Below are 23,321 nucleotides of genomic sequence, written 5' to 3'. Positions count from 1 at the left end.
CCTTTATTGCCACTGAGGTTTGGGGTTTATTTGTTAGCACAGCATAGCCTAAGCTATCTTGGCTCAAACAGCTACGCTCTGGCAAGCTTGTTCTCCCATCGCTGTATTTCTGAAGAGGGGACATTCCATCAGAGTAAGGGCTGGACTCCACTTAAAGGTCAGGTCGTTGACTCTCAGCAGCAAAGTTACAGGAAGAAATGCTCTAACTGGGTACAAACGCTGAAGCTGGGTTGCCTCCTGAATGGCTGTGACTGATCTGCCTGTGGGCTTTTGACCTGAGATACTGAAGTGAAAACTCCAGAGTTTGAACAATACTTGGCATTTCTTGATGCTTTTTCATGAAGGAGCTCAGCGAGCTTAACATCTGGCAACTCTAAAAAGGGGGCTCTTTTTCAGAGCAAAGGCTTACAAAGAATGTGAACTGAAGTTTGCATTTTGTTCCTGGGACTTTGTTGGTTAGAGTGAAAGGCTGAGGGGCTTTGTTAGTCAGCAGCTCCCACTGCAGCAGAAACTAGAGCGCAGACCCACGCGCACAATGCGTAAGGAAACACTGCTCACACTGACTCCTTTGTTCCCATCCGTTTACATCGCAAGCATCTGCAAACTATTCTTACAATGTGGCCAACACTGACCGGCAATTTTTGATAGGAAGCCTGACAGAGCTTGTAATTTACAAAGCAGTTTCACATAAAGTATTTCTTTTAACTCTTTTTAGTATTTCTAACTTGAGCAATCAGCCTTTGTCTGTCAATATCCATAAGAAGATGTGGAGAAGAAGGGGGCAAGGAAAGAAGAGAAGGATGGAGAGGAGGAGGAGAGGGAGGAAGAGGGGTGAATCAGGTAGAGTGGGATCCACCCCTGTGCCTCAGTGAATCTTTACCCCACACTATGTGCCAGGTACCACAACAGGCACTTTTGAGCTAATGATTATTCTGCGGCCAAAGTAAAATATGTCAACGTTCATAAGGATTTTTTGGTCCATCAAAAGCATGATTTAATGGTTCTCCAGGGAATTAAGCTGAGTGAAAAAATACCAATCCCCAAAGGTTACATAGTGTATGGCTCCTTCAATATAACATTCTTGAAATGATAAAATTACAGAAATGGAGAATAGATTAATAATTGTCAAGGGTCAGGGACAGAGGTGGGGCGTGAGAGGTGGGGGTGGCTATAAAAGGAGAACAGGAGGAGTCCTTGTAGCGATGAAATTGTTCTGTACCCCGACTTTATTAATGTCAGTATCCTCGTTATGATACTGTACTACAGTTCTACATTATATTATTATAATGTATTATATTATTATTTCTTAAAATTGCATGTGAGTCTAACATGATCTCAAAACAGAAAGTTTAATTTAAAAAGGATGATTGAAAAATAATATTAAGACTACATCTATTAAATGTCCCTTTATTCTTCTGAAAATTAGCAAACATTCAGATAGGCCAAAAGCCACCAATGCAGAGAGTTACGAATGATCAAATGAAGAAATGACTCATTTCTCATTGTTTTAAGGCAGGGAAAAATAAAGATGGCCACAATGTATTGGATGCTTACCCATGGCGTTGACAGGCACTATATAAGACGTGTCACATACTGTTTCTAACGCAATCCTACATGAGGAGAAGCTATCAGCAATGTACAGATAAGGAGCTGAAGCAGACAAGGAAAAGTGAGTAGCTCACATTCACACCATCAATAGATGGTGGAACCAAGAATCAAATCATGTTTTGATCTGCTGAGATACGTTGCTTCCGAGACCTTCAGCAGCATGTAATTGACCTGAGGTCTTTAAGGACTAACGACTTGTCCACAAGAGCAACACTGGGGCTCTAGCGTGTGCCAAGCACTCTTCCCACCGTGCTGTGCTCTCACAGGTGGTTGAGAAAAGAACATAATGGTACCAGCTACCTGAGATACAGGACAAATAAGGGCAAAAATCTCGAATGGCTGGTGTCCAAAGTATTAACAAAGAAAATGGGTAAATTTACACCAGTTTCTCCTTTGTGGATTTATTTAAATATAAAGAACATTGGTCTGGAGAATTTCAAAAGGCTTGTCAACTGACTGAGAAATATGAGGCCAAAATCAACATCCTCCTAAAATGAATTATAATGCCATTGTTAAGGGTCCAGATTTTTAATCAAGACAAAAACGTTTCGCAAAATGCATGAAGTGAATGAAACTAAGCACTTGACTCAGTTTTCAGCAAGATAGAAAGCAATGTACAGATTTGCTAATAATACCCCTGCCTCTCACTTCCTTTGAAGTTACACAAAGTGACTAAACTTCAGGAAATTGTCCCCTTGATTCTGAAATACAGCTGTACCCAGGATGAAGCCAGGCTTGCTTTCTCAAGCATTGCACACACTTCTTGCCACTTTTACAGTAAATACACAATATCAGGTTCATGACTATATTTTGGTTTAAATTATATCCAAGGATCATTATACCCCCAAAGAGCACGTCTAACAACAGTGGGACCAGTGCTTTGAGTGTAGAGAACACAAAGGCTCTCAGTTCCTGGATGAACGAGAGCTATTTCACCTTGACACTGTTGCTGGCAAATCTCGGAGAGATGAGCATTTTGAAAACGCTATAAACAGCTTAGCCTTTTCTTAGCATTTTGAAGAGCACATTAATAGCCTAGCCTTTTCTTAAGGGCTTTCTTTTTCCCTTAGCCAAACTTGACAGTTGGAAATGAATAGTGAAGCAGATGGAATCAAAGTCAGAGCTGTGTTTTAAAGGCAGTGTGGAACTGATGTCATTCGGCATTGTCTCCAAAAGAATATAAGAATATTAAGTGGATGTCTCATGAACTTACATACAAAGGATACTCTTCACTTGAGGACAGAATAATAATGTCTCACAGAAGAAAGATGTAATTCTTGATGCCCGTAAAATCTATTCAGACAGCTCTTGGCTGGTACAAAAAAAAAAACAACTACAACTTTCAACTGAAAGAAGTTACATTAATAGAATTAATTTTTTAATACTTAGTAAACTACAGAATACCTTGTTCCCAATGCTATAAATGACAGTTTACAGACAGTATTGTCATTGTCACCATTTGGGAAGTTTTGTTAAAAAGAAACCAAGGGGCATAGGATAATGTAACAAAATTAGCCAAAGGAAGTTAAATAGCCTACCCTCTAGGACTTAACAGCTTAAAGGAAGATAAATAGCCTACCTTCTAGGACTTAACAGCCCCCCAAAAAAGTGATGTGGAAGCTATCCCACATAAATTGGGACACATGCAACTCCATCCAACAGCCAGAAAAACTGTATAGCTTTTTTCAAAGGGAACTGAGAACCCACCTAGTTTTTCCTCTGTCCTCTGGGTATAAACACACTCAGCAATTCCGTAACAGTTACCTAATATATTTGGGGAGAGTTGCTGACTAATTTAAAAAATTGGCTAAGCACAGAAGAGTGTGGCAGGACATATTTAAAGTGATGAAAGGGAAATACCTACAACCAAGATTCCTCTACCCAGCAAGGATCTCATTCAGATTCGATGGAGAAATTAAAACCTTTACAGACAAGCAAAAGCTAAGAGAATTCAGCACCACCAAACCAGCTTTACAACAAATACCAAAGGAACTTATCTGTGCAGGAAACACAAGAGAGGGAAAAGACCTACAATAACAAACCCAAAACAATTAAGAAAATGATAATAGGAATACACATATTGATAATTACCTTAAATGTAAATGGATTAAATGCTCCAACCAAAAGACATAGACTGGCTGAATGGATATAAAAACAAGACCCATATATATGCTATCTACAAGAGACCCACTTCAGACCTAGGGATACATACAAAATGGAAAAAGATATTCCATGCAAATGGAAATCAAAAGAAAGCTGGAGTAGCAATTCTCATATCAGACAAAATAGACTTTAAAATAAAGACTACTACAAGGAACAAAGAAGGACACTACATAATGATCAAGGGATCAATCTAAGAAGAAGATATAACAATTATAAATATTTATGCACCCAGCATAGAAGCACCTCAATACATAAGGCAAATGCTAACAGCCATAAAAGGGGAAATCGACAGTAACACAATCATACTAAGGGACTTTAACACCCCACTTTCACCAATGGACAGATCATCCAAAATGAAAATAAATAAGGAAACACAAGCCTTAAATGACACATTAAACAAGATGGACTTAATTGATATTTATAGGACGTTCCATCCCAAAACAACAGAATACAGTTTCTTCTCAAGTGTTCGTGGACCATTCTCCAGGATAGATCATATCTTGCATCACAAATCAAGCCTTGGTAAATTTAAGAAAATTGAAATCATAGCAAGTATCTTTTCTGACCACAATGCTATAAGACTAGATATCAATTATAGGAAAAAAAACTGTTAAAAATACAAACACGTGGAGGCTAAACAATACGCTACTAAATAACCAAGAGATCACTGAAGAAATCAAAGAGAAAATCAAAAATTACCTAGACACAAATGACAATGAAAACACAACTACCCAAAATCTATGGGATGCAGCAAAAGCAGTTCTAAGAGGGAAGTTTATAGCAATACAATCTTAGCTTAAGACACAAGAAAAATCTCAAATAAACAACCTAACCTTACACCTAAAGCAATTAGAGAAAAAAGAACAAAAAAAATCCCCAAAGTTAGCAGAAGGAAAGAAATCATAAACATCAGATTGGAAATAAATGAAAAAGAAATGAAGGAAACAAGAGCAAAGATCAATAAGACTAAAACCTGGTTCTTTGAGAAGATAAACAAAATTGATAAACCATTAGCCAGACTCACCAAGAAAAAAAGGGAAAAGACTCAAATCAACAGAATTAGAAATTTGTCCACAACCTGGAAGAAATGGACAAATTCTTAGAAATGCACAACCTTCTGAAACTGAACCAGGAAGAAACAGAAAATATAAACAGACCAATCACAAGCACTGAAATTGAAACTGTGATTAAAAATCTTCCAACAAACAAAAGCCCAGGACCAGATGGCTTCACTGGCGAATTCTATCAAACATTTAGAGAAGAGCTAACACCTATCCTTCTCAAACTCTACCAAAATATAGCAGAGGGAGGAACACTCTCAAACTCATTCTAAGGGCAACCATCACCCTGATACCAACACCAGACAAAGATGTCACAAAAAAAGAAAACTACAGGCCAATATCACTGATGAACATAGATGTAAAAATCCTCAACAAAACACTAGCAAGCAGACTCCAAAAGCACATTAAAAGGATCATACACCATGACCAAGTGGGGTTTATCCCGGGAATGCAAGGATTCTTCAATATATGCAAATCAATCAATGTGATAAACCATATTAACAAATTGAAGGAGAAAAACCATATGATCATCTCAATAGATGCAGAAAAAGCTTTCCACAAAATTCAACAACAATTTATGATAAAAACTCTCCAGAAAGTAGGCATAGCGGTAACTTACCTCAACATAATAAAGGCCATATATGACAAACCCACAGATAACATCATTCTCAATGGTGAAAAACTGAAACCATTTCCACTAATATCAGGAACAAGACAAGGTTGCCCACTCTCACCACTATTATTCAACATAGTTTTGGAAGTTTTAGCCACAGCAATCAGAGAAGAAAAACAAATAAAAGGAAACCAGATCGGAAAAGAAGAAGTAAAGCTGTCACCGTTTGCAGATGACATGATACTATACATAGAGAATCCTAAAGATGCTACCAGAAAACTACTAGACCTAATCAATGAATCTGGTAAAGTAGTAGGATACAAAATTAATGCACAGAAATCTCTTGCATTCCTATACACGAATGATGAAAAATCTGAAAGAGAAATTAAGGAAACACTCTCATTTACCATTGCAACAAAAAGAATAAAATACTGAGGAATAAACCTACCTAAGGAGACAAAAGACCTGTATGCACAAAACTATAAGACACTGATGAAAGAAATTAAAGATGATACAACCAGATGGAGAGATATACCGTGTTCTTGGATTGGAAGAATCAACATTGTGAAAATGACTCTACTACCCAAAGCAATCTAAAGATTCAGTGCAATCCCTATCAAACTACCAGTGGCATTTTTCACAGAACTAGAACAAAAAACTTCACAATTTGTATGGAAACACAAAAGACCCCGAATAGCCAAAGCAATCTTGAGAAAGAAAAACAGAGCTGGAGGAATCAAGCTCCCTGACTTCAGACTACACTACAAAGCCGCAGTAATCAAGACAGTATGGTACTCGCACAAAAACAGAAATATAGATCAATCGAACAGGATAGAAAGCCCAGAGATAAACCCACACACATACTGTCACCTTATTTTGATAAAGGAGGCAAGAATATACAATGGAGAAAAGACAGCCTCCTCAATAAGTGGTGCTGGGAAAACCAGACAGCTACATGTAAAAGAATGAAATTAGAACACTCCCTAACACCATACTCAAAAATAAACTCAAAATGGATTAAAGACCTAAATGTAAGGCCAGACACTATTAAAACTCTTAGAGGAAAACATAGGCAGAACACTGTATGACATAAATCACAGCAAGATCCTTTTTGACCCACCTCCTAGAGAAATGGAAATAAAAACAAAAATAAACAAATGGGACCTAATGAAACTTAAAAGCTTTTGCACAGCAAAGGAAATCATAACCAAGACGAAAAGACAACCCTCAGAATGGGAGAAAATATTTGCAAACAAAGCAACTGACAAAGGATTAATCTCCAAAATATACAAGCAGCTCATGCAGCTCAATATCAAAAAAACAAACAACCCAATCCATAAATGGGCAGAAGACTTAAATAGACATTTCTCCAAAGAAGATATACAGATTGCCAGCAAACACATGAAAGGATGCTCAATATCACTAATCATTAGAGAAATGCAAATCAAAACTACAATGAGGTATCACCTCACACCAGTTAGAATGGGCATCATCAGAAAATCTACAAACAACAAATGCTGGAGAGGGTGTGGAGAAAAGGGAACACTCTTGCACCGTTGGTGGGAATGTAAATTGATACAGCCACTATGGAGAGCAGTATGGAGGTTCCTTAAAAAACTAAAAGTAGAATTACCATATGATCCAGCAATCCCACTACTGGGCATATACCCAGAGAAAACCATAATTCAAAAAGACACATGCATCCCAATGTTCATTGCAGCATTATTTACAATAGCCAGGTCATGGAAGCAACCTAAATGCCCATCGACTGACGAATGGATAAAGAAGATGTGGTACATATATAGAATGGAATATTACTCAGTCATAAAAAGGAATGAAATTGAGTCACTTGTTGAGACGTGGATGGATCTAGAGACTGTCATACAGAGTGAAGTAAGTCAGAAGGAGAAAAACAAATACCATATGCTAACAAATATATATGGAATGTAAAAAAAAAAAATCGTTCTGAAGAACCTAGGGGCAGGACAGGAATAAAGACACAGACATAGAGAATGGACTTTAGGACACGGGGAGGGGGAAGGGTAAGCTGGGACGAAGTGAGAGAGTGGCATGGACATATATACACTACCAAACGTAATACAGATAGCTAGTGGGAAGCAGCAGCATAGCACAGGGAGATCAGCTCGGTGCTTTGTGACCACCTAGAGGGGTGGGATAGGGAGGGTGGGAGGGAGACACAAGAGGGAGGGGATATGGGGATATAAGTATACGTACAGCTGATTCACTTTGTTATACAGCAGAAACTAATACACCGTTGTAAAGCAATTATACTCCAGTAAAGATGTTAAAAAAATTTTTTTAATAAAAAAAATATATATTGGCTAAGCAGTTTGCCAGGAGCAGCCTCTGCTCAGAGCAGAAATAGTCTTAGAAACTGGGAGTGCTTTATTGAATGTTGTGGCCAAATGTAATTTCCCAAAATGGCTGCAACAATAGCTTCCCACCCACACGCCCTTCTTACAATCTGACATCGACACTCTTCCCATCAAGAAGAGGTCCAACCTTGAATGTGGGTGGAATGGAGACTGTGTCATTATGTAACTTCCAAACTAGGGCCTCAACAGTGATAGAGCTTCTGGCCTGCTTCTCCTGGGAGGTTCACTCTTAAAACCCAGACACCACACTGTATGGAGGCCCACCAGCCACAGTGAGGTCAGGTGCTGTGTTCTGGCCCACAGCCTTCAGCACCCCCGGCCAACAGCCAGCATCGGGCAACAAACCAAACGAGCCTTCGAGCCTTCAGGGATTCCAGCCCTCAGCAGCTGCATCACCTCCAACCTTCAAGTCTTCCCGGCAGATGCCCCAGATACCATGGAGCAGAGACAAGTTGCCCCACTCTGCCCTTTCCAAATATGTGACCCACAGACCCCTTGAGCTTAATGAGATGATGGTCATTTTATGCCACTAAATTTGGGGTGCTTTGTTATATAAACATAGTAACTGGAACAGATGAGAATGGGGGATACACGTGGTTAGAGGTGATACATTCCTAGCACTTGCATTATTCCAGCCTCTCTTTTGAGAAAGTAGAGGCTTTATCTCAGGCATGTTATTGTTGTTCTTCTACAGTCACCCCTTAGAGAAACAAATCTGTTTACAAGGGTCTAATTCCAAGTGAACTCAGATAGCTCTTAAGTGATAATAATAGTAACCAACTATTTTGCTTAGTATGTGCCAGGCCCTGTTCTAAGAGTTTTACATGGATTAGCTCACTTAATCCATACAACAAGCCTATGAGGTAAGTTCTATTTTTATTTCTATTTTACAAATAGGGAAACTGAAGCATTGAGGTTAAACAACTTGTCTAAGGTTATACAACTAGCAAACATCAGAGCCGGGCTGGGATTTTGAGGCAGGCAACTTGACTTTCAAGCCTGTCTGTTAACCAGCACACACACTGCTGCCTAACCCTGAGTCTACCCTGACTCTAACTCTCCCTCAGTGATGTATTGCTCAACCAGCCCTGCCACCTGAATGGCCAAGAGTCCCCAAACTGAAAAGGTGGGACAGTGCTGGTTTTAGGGTAATGATAACAGTTAACAGCATAGACTCGGGTCTGCCCAGTTTTGGCTGTGACGGTTACCAGGTGAATGACCTTGGGCAGGTCTTTGAACCTCTGTCAACCTCTTTCTCCCCATCTTCATGCAAAACAATCACCCATTTTAAAACCACAACCACTGTCTCCATGTGTGTAACCATTAGCCCCATGCCTCCTCTCTAGACTGCCGGCCTCTTCGGGGCGAGGACTCTGTCCTTCTCATCTCTGATTCCTCCAGTGGGTCCTGCACAAGGCCTTGTGCTCAGCTGCAGCCTGTAAACTAAACCGACTTAAAAACAAACAAAACAAAACCTTCTCCCTTTGTTTTTATATACAGGGCTTTTGGGATTCGCCCCATTCTCTCCATCCTCATGAACAAAACCATAAGTCATGCCCTTGTGGCAACTGAGCCTACTGCCAAAGCTAGGACTTCTGCTTTCTGCCTCCTCTTCTGAATGTCTTCCTAATCAGAGGAAAATGCTCTCACAAGTACCCTTGATCATGCTTATATCTACCTAAGGATTCTCTACTGCCTTCCAATCATTTTCCAAAATAACTAGGACTTTTAACCATTGGTCATAGGAGCTTCTATTATCTTGATTTCTTACATGGAACTAGTGAACCCTTCTTAAAAGATACCAAAGGGAATTTCTCACCTTCAGAATTATGCTGAGATAGTATTAGAATATTAACTGATATTATCACTGAGGAGTGGTATTTGGCCCTCAGGCCTCTATTTCACCCTGTACTGTAATTGCTTCTGTATTTGTCTGTCTCCCCCAACAAACTGCAGGCCCCCTTGAAGGCAGGGACTCACTTTTACTTCTTTATCCCAATGCCTAGTCCAATGGCTGGCACAGAGGAGGCACTTGACAAATGTTTATGATACAAATGCATGAAACTGATGAACCCAAAGTCATTGTTATGTCAAGACCAGAACTGCAACCCAGAGGGATCCCTGGAAGATGTATCACGAGCGTTCATTTATTTAACAAACACTTACTGGGACTTCCCTAGTGGCGCAGTGGTTAAGAATCCACCTGCCAATGCAGGGGGCACGGGTTCGACCCCTGGTCCAGGAAGATTCCCACATGCCACAGAGCAACTAAGCCCATGTACCACAACTACTGAGCTTGCGCTCTAGAGCCCGCGAGCCACAACTACTGAGCCTGCGTGCCACAACTACTGAAGCCTGCGTGCCTAGAGCCCGTGCTCTGCAACAAGAGAAGCCACTGCAAAGAGAAGCCCGTGCACTGCAATGTAGAGTAGCCCCAGGGCTTCCCTGGTGGTGCAGTGGTTGAGAATCTGCCTGCCAATACAGGGGACACGGGTTCGAGCCCTGGTCTGGGAAGATCTCACATGCCGCGGAGCAACTGGGCCCGTGAGCCACAACTACTGAGCCTGCGCATCTGGAGCCTGTGCTCCGCAACAAGAGAGGCCGTAAGAGTGAGAGGCCCGCACACCGCGATGAAGAGTGGCCCCCGCTTGCCACAACTAGAGAAAGCCCTCGCACAGAAACAAAGACTCAACATAGCCAAAAATAAATAAATTAATTAATTAATTAAAAAAAAAAAAAGAGTAGCCCTGCTCGTCGCCACTTGAGAAAGCCTGCGCCCACAGCAACAAAGACCCAATGCAGCCAAAAATTAATTAATTAATTAATTAAAACAAAACAAAACAAAACACTTACTGACACCCTTGGGGAGCCAACACTGGGCAAGGCAGGAAGACTATAAATGTAATAAGATCCAATCTTATTATACAGAAGACTCAATCTGCTCTAGTAGGGGAGACAAATGACTAAATAAACTAAGATGTGTTAACATACCTGTGACTCTATGTCTCCCTCTTACTGTTCCTCTGCCTTCCCCATAGTTCTTACCCAAACCTTCTCAAAGATAATAGTTATTTTAGTGACTAGCGTATGGTTGATGTCAATATCTGATCATAAACACATCAAAAATGATTATTTTCAGAATCAGAAATAAGAGAACATGGGCACACTAAATTCAACCATGTGAAAAAAAAGTGCCCATTAATATTGTACATAATAATGTAGTGTAGGTCATTAGAATCTGTCAAGAAATTTTTTAGTTAAAATTCAAAAAAAATTTTTTTAGAAAACATATTGTATGATTAAACCATTTTCTATTCAACTGGAGCTTGAGAAATAATGGCAGACATCAGGCTCTACCGGTGCTTTCTCAGAGTAAATGAGAGGAATTCGGGGATTTACTGTGAAATAAACTTATAGCTGCTCCAAGCCACCTGAGCCTCTGGCAGGCCGTCAGGTGTCTCACGAGTACTCTCACCTCCCATGCATCTCTGCTCTCCTCTTGCATCTGCCTCTACTGGCACTTTCCACAGCCATATCCGGGAAGCCAAGCGCTGCTGGAGAAAAATCACAAGCCAAGCAGCCTAGTGCCCCTCAAATGTGTGACTTTTAAATCTCATTGTGGCCCTCAATTCTTTTACTTTTTCTTGGTCAGCTCCTCGCTCATCACACTCAGTGACTGTGAATATTCAAGATCTTCATCTCTCTTAGAAGATCATACCCTCAACGCTTTACCCCACTCGAGTCTTAGATGAACTTGCCTCTACTTCACTGAGAAAGTGAAAACCACTGGGTGTGAACTGCCCCCGCTTCTCCTATCCTTCTCTCATACACTTACTCACATCCCTTCCTGCCCTTAATCTGCTGCCCCAAGACCTACAGAAAGAGGTGCATTTCCTCTGTTTGCAGGCAACTCTCTCACTTATGCTGTCAATATCTTTCTGTTTCCGGCCCACTCCCTTAGGCCTTGCTTCATCATTTGTCCTTTTTTTCTTCTCGACAGGCAACCTCCACCCCTCCCGGCTCCTCGCCCTGTCCACTGCTGCTGTCCTAACACCCGCCCTTGACTCCGTGTCTCCTGGGAGCTGCTCCTCCAACCCTCTCCAGACGCCTATCCCAAACCTTCTCAAAGATTCATCTACACTTGCAACCTTCCCTTTCTCACCTCTCACTCCTCAACACCCTGCAGCATCTGCTCCCTCTTCCAATCAGACATTCACTGGGTGCACTTTAGTTAAAGATGCAGATCCTGGATGTAAGCGGATCTATGGTTGACTAGTGCCTCCTCTGCTTACAAGCTGCAAGAGCTCAGGCATGCTGCTACACCTCCCCATTTCTAACACGGGGAGAGTAACAGTAACCAACTGCATAGGCTTCTTGTAATGTTAAATGAGATACTGGATTTAAAACACTGGACAGTGTCTTCACATGCCACGTGCTCAATAAATATTACAATTACTACTACTATTAGTAAGATTTGCAGTTTAATGATTATTAGCATTACTGTTTGTCAGGTACTATAGTAGGTCTAGCTAAAAACCGTGAACTCAAAAAATATCCTACTAAACTCATACAGCCAAGAAAAAGTACTTTGCAATCTCCTTATACAATGTGTCTTTTCTCTTGGCTTAGGGTCACCTTTTCTACCTTCAAAGCAGGATCTGCTCCTAGGAATTTCCTCTCCATACGGAGTCTGTATGACTCAAATCAGTTCAATACATACATACACACATGTACACACACTACAGACACACATAACACACACACAGATACACCTACTACACACATACACACACACACACATAGATTAGGTAAATTCACATGTATCATGTGAACCAATACGAAAGTATTTAATTTAGCTGAATGCAGGAACTTAAACCTATGCTGCCTTTACAGCAACAAAAGTATCTACACCAATGTTCTGCGTGCAGCTGGAAGTCAATAATTACTGATGAATGGAGTTGTATAGATCGACTCCCCACAGTCAGTCACAGCAAGAGCGGGAAGAATATTTTTAGCGTTATGTTTGAATCCTACCTGACAACTTGGAAACTGCAATAATCTGAACCTATGTAGGCAATGAAAGGATCGCTTCATTGTTGGTGCACCTGAAAGTATACCTAATGGTCATTTACGTTCTGTGACTAGTCACTAAGAACGTTAGCACAGAGCACTCATTCCCTTCCTTCACTTCCTTGCTATCTCAGGTTATTTTTGTCACAAGTTGTGTGTGGCAATATTTATTTTAATTAAGAAGAGGCAATACAGGCAAAGGCAATTATAATAGATATGTTCAGTAAGGAACTAAACTGAACAGCAAGATCTCATGCCAGTGACAAAAAAAGGCATGCAATTTTATTTAGACAAATTTACTTCTTCTTTATTTTAACCATTTACTTCTTGGAACAAGCTTGTAAACGCCCACGCTCCATCCAGGACTATCAGGTAAGTCTTGCTCTCAGTGGAAGTGTTAGCGTGGGATTCAATTGGAGGCACCTTGTCTTGGACCAATGATTCTTTCACGACTGTGATCCCATGTTGGGATCTTGTACCCTGACCTAATTCCTCTAGGATTCAACAATTATTTACATTACAGGCAAAGAAAATGATTCCTGGTTTTCTCTCTCTCTTTAACACTGTTACTCTCCTTTTCTGTCAGTATTTCAAAACAAATTTGGATCTTAAAAATCTGTTGAAATTAGTTGACTAGAGGATGAAGAATTCACACATGGAAGGCAGGACCATGGTAGGGAAGATGATAATGAAGATGACATGATGAAATAGCTAATAATTATTTAACATTTATTTGCACTAGACCCTAATCCAAATACTTAACATACATTATTTACTTTAGTCCTCACAACTGTGAGGCATTGCTGGCATTATTACCCCACTCTACCTATGAGAAAACTGAGGCTTAGAGAAGTTTAATGATTTGCCTCAGGTCAAACAAGATCCAAGGCTGGGATTCCAACCCAGGTCTGTCAGGGGCCAAAGCCCATTAATGTTATAAATCATGTGTCTTAAAATAACAATTTTTTTCTGTGACCTATTTGTAAATCACAGTTTGTACAAAATTAGATTTAAGCATGATTTTTATTGTCAATGGTCTGCTGCAGTAATTCTACATATTTCCATAATAAAAAATTAAGTTCCTCATTTAAAAACATGGGAAAAGAACATGAATGGCCAGATGAAAAAAAAATTTTAAGCAAATATTAAATTTCAGGTATTTAAAACTAAAGAGAATTTAATTCAAGAAACAGTAACCAAGTGATGTCATGTACAGGGCACTGTAAGAATTCAAAGATTAAGATAGCACCACCCCTGCTCCAAAGAAGCTAATGATCTAGTGGGAGGGAGACAGTGTAATGTTTCAGGTCTTACTTCAAATGTCATCTCCTAAGAGAATTCTTCTCTGACCACCCATCTAAACTGTTGCCCCATCCCCTGTTACTTTTATCACAGGGATCAGAATACTTTTCCTGTAAAGGGCCAGATAGCAAATAATTTAAACTTTGTGGGCTATATGGTCTCTGTCAAAACTACCGAGCTCTGCTGTTGTAGCTCAAAAGCAGCTACAGACAACTGGTAAACAAATGAGTATGGCTGTGTTCCAATAAAACTTTATTTACAAACAGGCAGTGGGCCAGACATAGTTCACAGACTGCAGTTTGCCAACCCTACTCTAACATCTCACTCTGTTTTTTCCTTCATAGCACTTAACAAAATGAAGAATTATCTTGCTTATTGATTTATTTACTATTTCTCTCCAAAAACAAAAACAAAAACAAAACAACAAAAAAGGCAGCGCCGAGAGAGTGAGGTCCTTATTGCTTGTTCACAGCAGGCTCTCTAGGGCCTAGAAAGGAGTTCCTGACACATAGGCAGTTCACTCTAAGTATTCGTTGATTGGCTAAATGAATGAACACCATTCCACAAAAGGAGAAACACAGACTGTCAACAAAGTATGAACTATATTTGGCTTTACTATTAATAAATATAAAATAATTGAAAATGTAATTTTTCACTTGTCAGACCTACAACAGTTAGAAGAAGAGGAGGAGGAGGAGGAGGAGGGGGAGGAAAGGGAGAAGAGGAGGAGGGAGAGAGAGAACAGAAGAAGGAGGAGAACTAGTGTGGATGAACACACAGGTACACTGGGCCTCTCTCTCCCTACTGCAGATGGGAGAGAAAACTGGTGTCACATTTCTGGAGGCCATTTGCAATTACATACCAAAATGTATATGCCCATTCAAAATGGGCAAAGGATTGAATAGACATTTCTCCAAAGAAGATATAAAAATGGGCGATCAGCGATTAGTCATTAGGGAAATGCAAATCAAAATCACAATGAGAGGGCTTCCCTGGTGGCACAGTGGTTGAGAATCTGCCTGCCAATGCAGGGGACACGGGTTCGAGCCCTGGTCTGGGAAGATCCCACATGCCGCGGAGCAACTAGGCCCGTGAGCCACAACTACTGAGCCTGCGTGTCTGGAGCCTGTGCTCTGCAATAAGAGAGGCCACAATGGTGAGAGGCCCGCGCGCCGCAATGAAGAGTGGCCCCCGTTTACCACAACTAGAGAAAGCCCTTGCACAGAAACGAAGACCCAACACAGCCAAAAATAAATAAATAAATTAATTAATTAAAAAAAAAAAATCACAATGAGATACTACTTTCCACCCATTAAGATGGCTATTATCAAAAAAGAGCAAGTAAGTGTTGGTGAGTATGTGGAGAAATTAGAACCCTCTTGCACTGTTGATGGGAATGTAAAATGGTGCAGCTGTTGGGGTTTCCTCAAAAAGTTAAACATAGAATTACCATATGATCCACCGATTACTAATTCCACTCCTAGGTGTACACCCAGATACTTGTACACCCATGGTTATAGCAGCATTATTTATAGGAGCCAAAACGTAGAAACAACTCAAATGTCCATCCACAGAAGAGTGGATAAACAAATGTGGTATATACATACAATGGAATATTATTTAGTCTTAAAAAGGAATGAAGTACTGATACATGTTAAACCTGGATGAACTTTGAAAACATTGCACTAAATAAGCCAGCCACAAAAAAACCAATATTGTATGATTCCATTTATGTGAGGTACCTAGAATAAGCAAATAGTAATAGAGATTACCAGGAGCTGGGGGAGGAGGAAATGGGGAGTTATTACTTAGTAGGTACAAAGTTTCTACTTGGGATGATGAAAAAATTGTGGAGATGGATGGTGGAGATGTTTGCACAACGTTTTGAATGTACTTAATGCTACTGATGTGTACACTTAGAAATGATTAAAATTGTAAATTTTACATTATGTATATTTTAGCACAATAAAAAATGTATACAGATCTTCCTTTACTTATGATGGGGTTATGTCCCAATAAATGGGTAAGCTCATCAGAGGTTGAAAATATCTTAAGTCAAAAATACACTTAATACACGTAACCTACCAAACATCAGAGCTTAGCCTAACATACCCTAAACATGCTCAGAACACATACATTAGCCTGCAGTTAGACAAAATCATCTAACACAAAGCCAATTTTATATAAAGTGTTGAATAGCTCATGTAATTTACTGCATACTGTACTGAAAGTTAAGAACAGAATGGCTGTCCGGGTCCCGAATGGTTGTACATATGTGGGTTGTTTCCCCTCATGATCATGGGGGTGATGGGAGCTGCAGTTCACTGCTGCTGCCTCATATCACAAGTATTGGACTGCATATCGCTAGCCAGGGAAAACCTCAAAATTCAAAATTCAAAGTATGGTTTCTACTGAATGTGTATTGCTTTCACAATATCATAAAGTCAAAAAATCATAAGTTGAATCATTGTAAGTCAAGGACCATGTGTATATACTTTTTACTCCAAAATCCTATTCCTAAGAATTAACTCTGAGGATGGGTGAAACAGAAGGGTGAAATATGTATGTTCTAGAACCCATCAACCTCTAGATCCATGAATAAGGATCTAGTTATATAAATAGAGCCTGACATGACAAATACATAAAAGAAACTATTATGTAAGCATGAAATAAGACAGGGTAGACTTTTCACATAAAAATATCTCCATAGCATTATTGTTGAATGAAAAAAAAACAAGTTACAGAATGCTTGTGCAGTATGATCCCACTGATGTAAAAATTCAAAAGTCTAACTATACATGAAAAAAATTTGAGATATTCTCCAAAATGTTAATAATGGTTATTCCCTGAATGGTGGATTTGAGATGATTTTAAGATTATCCTCTCCACAATTTTCTGTACTAGTTGATTTTTTAACAAAGAATATTTCTAACCAAAATAACATGCTATTATAAACTCATGTTTATCACTTTTTCACATTAATTAAGGACAGTTAGGCCCTTGATACTTTCATAATAGATGTTTTCTGTATTTTCATTTCCATAGCAACAACAGTACTTGTTAGAGAATCACATACAGTTTTAAAAGAGATGCATACCTCAGATAGTGGAGTTGCCTCTTCATCAGGCAAAAACAAAGATACTATTTCAGAGCAACATTCAATAATCATGTTCTAGAAATAATAAGACAATATAGTGAGGTTGATCTTATTGGTAAAAAACTAGATATTTTAATTACAAATTATTTATTTCATTTGTCTTTTGTTACATCATTCCCTAACCCTAATTCCCAGGATGAAACTTAGAGGGATTCAGAGGTCACAATCTTTTAAGTAATTAGGGTTATTTGAAAAGATACAAAATAGCCACAAACTATAAGATTTAACGATAAATAATAAATTATTTTAGGATTCTTTCCCTGCAAAATTCACAATTAAAATTCATGTGTGAGAGAAGAACAAGTAAAGTAATTCACACCAAAATAAGACTTTGGAAGATCACTTTTCTTCTGAGAAGAGAGCCCTGGAATAAAGAGGTTCAGATCTGAGAAAGGGTTTAAGCAGAAATGAACAGTTGGGAATTGAGAAAGAAATGGAAAGAGAAAATGAAGAAGAAGAAGAGAGAGTTGATATCATACGTGGTCTATTGCTGAGGACACTGCCGCAGCCCCTACTATTTGGACACAGCTGTGTTTCTGTGTGGACATCTGACCCAAGAGAGATCTACCTATGGGCAGGGTTGAATCAATCAGATTCTCCATCATTGTAATTTCATATAAGGAAGGACAACAGAAGAGAGTTATCATCAGGACTGGCCGGATGAGCCGAGAGGTCCCAATACGGAGTTGGAGAAGGCACCCAATGGGCTAGATGTAAAATGAGTGAGCAAGAAACAGAGATAAATGAGAACTGACACCGCCTGTGGGACTGAGTGCAATCTTGGCTCCCGACTCTCCAAGTTTCACTTTCTGTGGGGCCCGCTGTGTTTTGTCCCCAGTCCTTGGTTATGCACGAGCTTACTGACCATGCCCTGCCAAATACTGCCTCCTTACCAAACCTATTTCATTTCAGCTAGCATAAGTAGTTTTTCTTTACTTACAACTAAAGGAGTCATGATTATAAGACTGTCAGACACTATAAAACTCTTAGAGGAAAACACAGGAAGAACACTCTTTGACATAAGTCACAGCAAGATCCTTTTTGACCCACCTCCTAGAGAAATGGAAATAAAAACAATAATAAACAAATGGGACCTAATGAAACTTAAAAGCTTTTGCATAGCAAAGGAAACCATAAACAAGGTGAAAGACAACCCTCAGAATGGGAGAAAATATTTGCAAATGAAGCAACTGACAAAGGATTAATCTCCAAAATATACAAGCAGCTCATGCAGCTCAATATCAAAAAAACAAACAACCCAATCCAAAAATGGGCAGAAGATCTAAATAGACATTTCTCCAAAGAAGATATACAGATTGCCAACAAACACATGAAAGTATGCTCAACATCACTAATCATTAGAGAAATGCAAATAAAAACTACAGTGAGGTATCACCTCACACCGGTCAGAATGGTCATCATCAAAACATCTACAAACAATAAATGCTGGAGAGGGTGTGGAGAAAAGGGAACCCTCTTGCACTGTTGGTGGGAATGTAAATTGATACAGCCACTATGGAGAACAGTATGGAGGTTCCTTAAAAAACTAAATATAGAACTACCATATGACCCAGCAATCCCACTACTGGGCATATACCCTGAGAAAACCATAATTCAAAAAGAGTCATGTACCACAATGTTCATTGCAGCTCTATTTACAATAGCCAGGACATGGAAGCAACCCAAGTGTCCATTGATAGATGAATGGATAAAGAAGATGTGGCACATATAAACAATGGAATATTACTCAGCCATAAAAAGAAAGGATATTGAGTTATTTGTAGTGAGGTAGATGGACCTAGAGTCTGTCATACAGAGTGAAGTAAGTCAGAAAGAGAAAAACAAATACCATATGCTAACACATATATATGGAATCTTAAAAAAAAAAAAAAAAAAAGGTTCTGAAGAACCTAGGAGCAGGACAGGAATAAAGATGCAGACGTAGAAAATGAACTTGAGGACATGGGGAGGGGGAAGGGTAAGCTGGGACAAAGTGAGAGAATAGCATTGACATATATATACTACCAAATGTAAAACAGATAGCTAGTGGGAAGCAGCTGCATAGCACAGGGAGATCAGCTCTGTGCTTTGTGACCACCTAGAGGGGTGGGATAGGGAGGGTGGGAGGGAGGCACAAGAGGGAGGGGATATGGGGATATATGCATATATATAGCTGATTCACTTTGTTATACAGCAGAAACTAACAGAACAATGTAAAGCAATTATACTCCAATAAAGATGTAAAAAAAAAAAGTATAATGAACAGGGAATACTTCCTGGAGAAAGGGTCATATAAACTGAGGTATGAAAGAGTAGTAAGACTTCAACTGGCAGAGAATGGGGACAAGGGCATTCCAGATGGAGCAATGAAACAGCAGATATTCAAGGAACATTAAGAACCTGATACAGTCTTTACTGCAGGTGTGTATAGGAAGCACGGTGGTGAGAGTGGTGAGAAATAAGGCTGAGAGGTGTACTTATAACAGGACACGTAAACGTAAGGAATTTGGATTTTGTTTCTTAGGAAATTGAGAGGCACTGGACTGAGGGGATAATGATCTGACTGCTTTAAGAAGATAATTCTGGCTACCATGTAAAGCTGAACTGGACTAGGAAGAGATAAGAGAAAGAGAAATTAGCTAGGAGGCTACTCAAACTGTTCGGGCAGGAAGTGATCATGGCCAGAAGTAGGGCAGCTTCCAGGGGACCAGAAAGGATGGAGGGCAGGCAGGACATCCAGCACTGACTGGGGGACACCAGCTTCCTATGACGAACTTTCCAGGCTCCTGGTCCACTTTACTAGACAGAGGGGAACACACATCCTGGAGTGAATCCTTACGTATTCTTCGTATTTATCCATATTTCTATATTTCTAATTGAGTTCTTAGGACTGGTTAAAGTATATTTTCTTTCTATACAAAAGGTTTCAATAATAGCTGTGATGGGTTACTGTCATGATTTCATCAAGAGCTATCAAGCAAAATGACACTGTCTGTATCATTAATCATTTCCGTAACAGATGAAGACAGCCATGTTACCTGATAAATGCCTTCCATGGCTTGTCTCAACATGTATCAAACACAAATTTCGCCTCAACAACGTTCTGTTTCTTTGGCATTATTTGAGGTAAACCACATACACACTTGGGAAAGTGGCTGATTCGATGTTGGGCTGTGAGAAACCTCCCATGACCTTGCTGCCACGGAAATGAAGACAAGGAAAGCACTGAACTCAACAATCCCAGGCAGAAGGCGGCTGGAGGGATGCTGCGGCTGGCAAGGGGCCTGGGAGGGCACAGAAGGACCCCTGCTCAATCTTTGCCATTTTCCCTTAAAGAGGAGCATCTGTTGATTTGATGAGGGATAGGCTTCTGAGTGACTTCAAAAATAACAGAGCCAACACTTTGACTTAGTTGAAGTCCTCATCATTGTTCACCCATTTTATGGGAAAAAACTTCCTAAGTTGTTTTCCATCCTCCAAACTCCTGCTTCCCTCATCCCTCCTTCACATGCCATCAGGGTTATCTTAGCAAATTTCAGGGTGGATCATGAGATGCTCTTCCGGGCGCTGCCCCCAGCTTTTCCTACGCCCCACACCCAGCCCTGCCTTCCCAGGGCCCTACATTCACCCTGCACTCCTGCCACCCTGAAGACAACATCCAGCTCCATGACTTCACCTGTCATCTCTTGCTGTATCCTCAGTCTGGAGTAAGTGCTCTCCAAAGGTCTCCAACTAGAAGTTTCACAAGCAACTATTGAAGAGGCACTATGTCTTGGTTACTGGGCTAGATATCAGAGATCGAATGATGAATAAGACCCCTGAGCAAAGGAATTCAAAGTCAAGAGAGAGGAAGAGACACAGAAAGAGATAATGACCAAAACAATATAGTCAGGGCACAGGGTGCAAGGAAACATGGTTTTTATTTCAGTCTATAGGGGCTATAAAATGCTACCTGCGCTACTGAAGCAAGCACAAAGTCTAGCTCAACTCCCTCTCTTAACACACACACACACACACACACACCTATGTGAATGAGACTTTTTTAATGATAAATTAGAATAGTTTGCATCAACAGCTCCACCATTGAGAAAGAAGGATATCAGCAACCTTGCCCTTTTGTATAAGTGTAGAATCCAGATAATGGGAGAAACAGGAGAAGGGGAAGGTGTCAGAGAGACTAAGCTGAACTTCATAATCAAGAGCTGAACCAGATTCACTTTGTTATACAGCAGAAACTAACACACCATTGTAAAGCAATTATACTCTAATAAAGATGTTATAAAAAAAAAAAAAAAAAAGAGCTGAACCAGAGCGGGAAGGGGAGAGGAGTCAAAACACTCCATGCAGACTGAGTTGGAGGGAGAGGTTTAGGAGTCTGAACCAATGAGGCAGAGGTTGGAGAGCTGCCACTGTGAAGGTCAGAGAGGCACTAAGAGTAAGGCAGTTGGGAAAAAGGAGATTTAAAAGAAGTTACGCTGTATATCATGAAAGGATTCCCTCTCAGATATTCTTACGAGAGACTCATAAGAATAAGGTTTAGATTATTTTCAATGGTTTTGAACATTAAATTGATGTTTCTTTGAATGCCAGACTTTGCTTGCTAAGAGAGGGCCACCGGGCAGCTGGGCTCATTATGAACGACATCTGGGTACCTATGGCCAGACTCACACAGTGATTAAGCTCCTCCTGACAGGGACCTAATTGTACTGATTTCAGTATGTCCTTATCTCCTCAAGCCTGGAACATTCTTGCACGTAACAGTTTCTCAAAGATAACGTGTTAATTGATGCTAATGTTCAATTGTATTTTGTTCTATGTTTTCATAGTACTTTGACACTGGGGATATGTTGACTATATATAATTACCTGGTACAATCCGGGCATCCCACATGTGTTTGCTGAACTCATCTTAGGTGACTTGGTACATATATTTTAGGCTTATCATATCAGTATGTTATCATTCCAAAAAAGGTGTTTGTGTCGTAAAATCAGAATGGTTTGCATCTTTTATATGCTTTAAAACACCTGATATGCTCTGAAGATACCCCATAAAGCTGTGAATGACAGGTTAAAACAACCCAGTGTTTCTGAGCCACTGTTGTCCATTTTGCAAGAAGGACATGTTTTCAAGCCAGAAATGACTGGAACACCTGTTCTGTAGCCCTCCCAAAACATCTTAAATTAATACCTGTGTTCTGAAGCTTTGGCTTATTCCAGATCATAGGGATTTGGGGGAGAGAAAACAAAAAAAAAGGAAGGGAATGAGAAAGAGAACAAGATTCACCACCTCCCATATCAACCAAAGGCACATTTTCTGGACCTTTATATTTAACAACCCACCAAAAATCCATACTGAGATAGAAATAAATATATTTGATTATAGAGGTTATGAAATCCTGTCCAACTCCCAAACAGAATTGATCTCTTCAAGTGTCCTAGTTAACTTCTCATTAGCTCCAAGTGAAGGTTGTCATGACAACGAACTGGCAGATTTTAGTCCCTGGAATTTATCTGATACAACCTAGAACCTAGCTGGTTTTTTTTTTTTTTCTTAAGTGCTGGTTAGTATATTGGGAAAAAAAGAGAAAAGTTTATATATTCCTTCCGTTTCACAACTTTCAAATGCTGTGAATTAATTTGTTAGCTAATTCACCTAAACTAAAAATAGCAGGGTTTTTTCCATTTTGCGACATTCTTTCACATATAGAACCACCAGAACTGGAACACATCTCAAAATGCCCTAATTAAAGCCGAAGAAACAATTTTTAAGTTGGAGAATAAAATAAACTCTAAAACACAGAGGACAACATCTGGATTGAAAGCAGTTTGTTCTACTCAGGGACTGAGCTACTCGCATATATCACTCAAGTCAGGACATGAGAGCAAGTCACAAAGCTTGGCTAAGGCAAGGTGGGCAGTCTGGATTCTTCCCTCTGCTTGCATTCAAACGCC

General features: G+C 39.8%; 1 protein-coding gene across 2 annotated transcripts in view; it reads right to left on the bottom strand.

The window, feature by feature from the left end:
* The window catches only part of CFAP54 (cilia and flagella associated protein 54), a 300,842-nt gene that overhangs the window by 13,167 nt on the left and 264,354 nt on the right, over window positions 1-23,321 (bottom strand). For both annotated transcript variants that reach the window (XM_059934750.1, XM_059934751.1), the window contains one exon: window positions 17,311-17,385. In XM_059934750.1, coding sequence (XP_059790733.1) covers window positions 17,311-17,385 — 75 coding nt within the window. The remainder of the gene's footprint in view (window positions 1-17,310; window positions 17,386-23,321) is intronic.

The sequence above is a fragment of the Balaenoptera ricei genome, chromosome 10 (genome assembly GCF_028023285.1).
Source record: "Balaenoptera ricei isolate mBalRic1 chromosome 10, mBalRic1.hap2, whole genome shotgun sequence".
NCBI classification, from domain to species: domain Eukaryota; kingdom Metazoa; phylum Chordata; class Mammalia; order Artiodactyla; family Balaenopteridae; genus Balaenoptera; species Balaenoptera ricei.
This window is presented reverse-complemented; position numbering and strand designations above follow the sequence as displayed.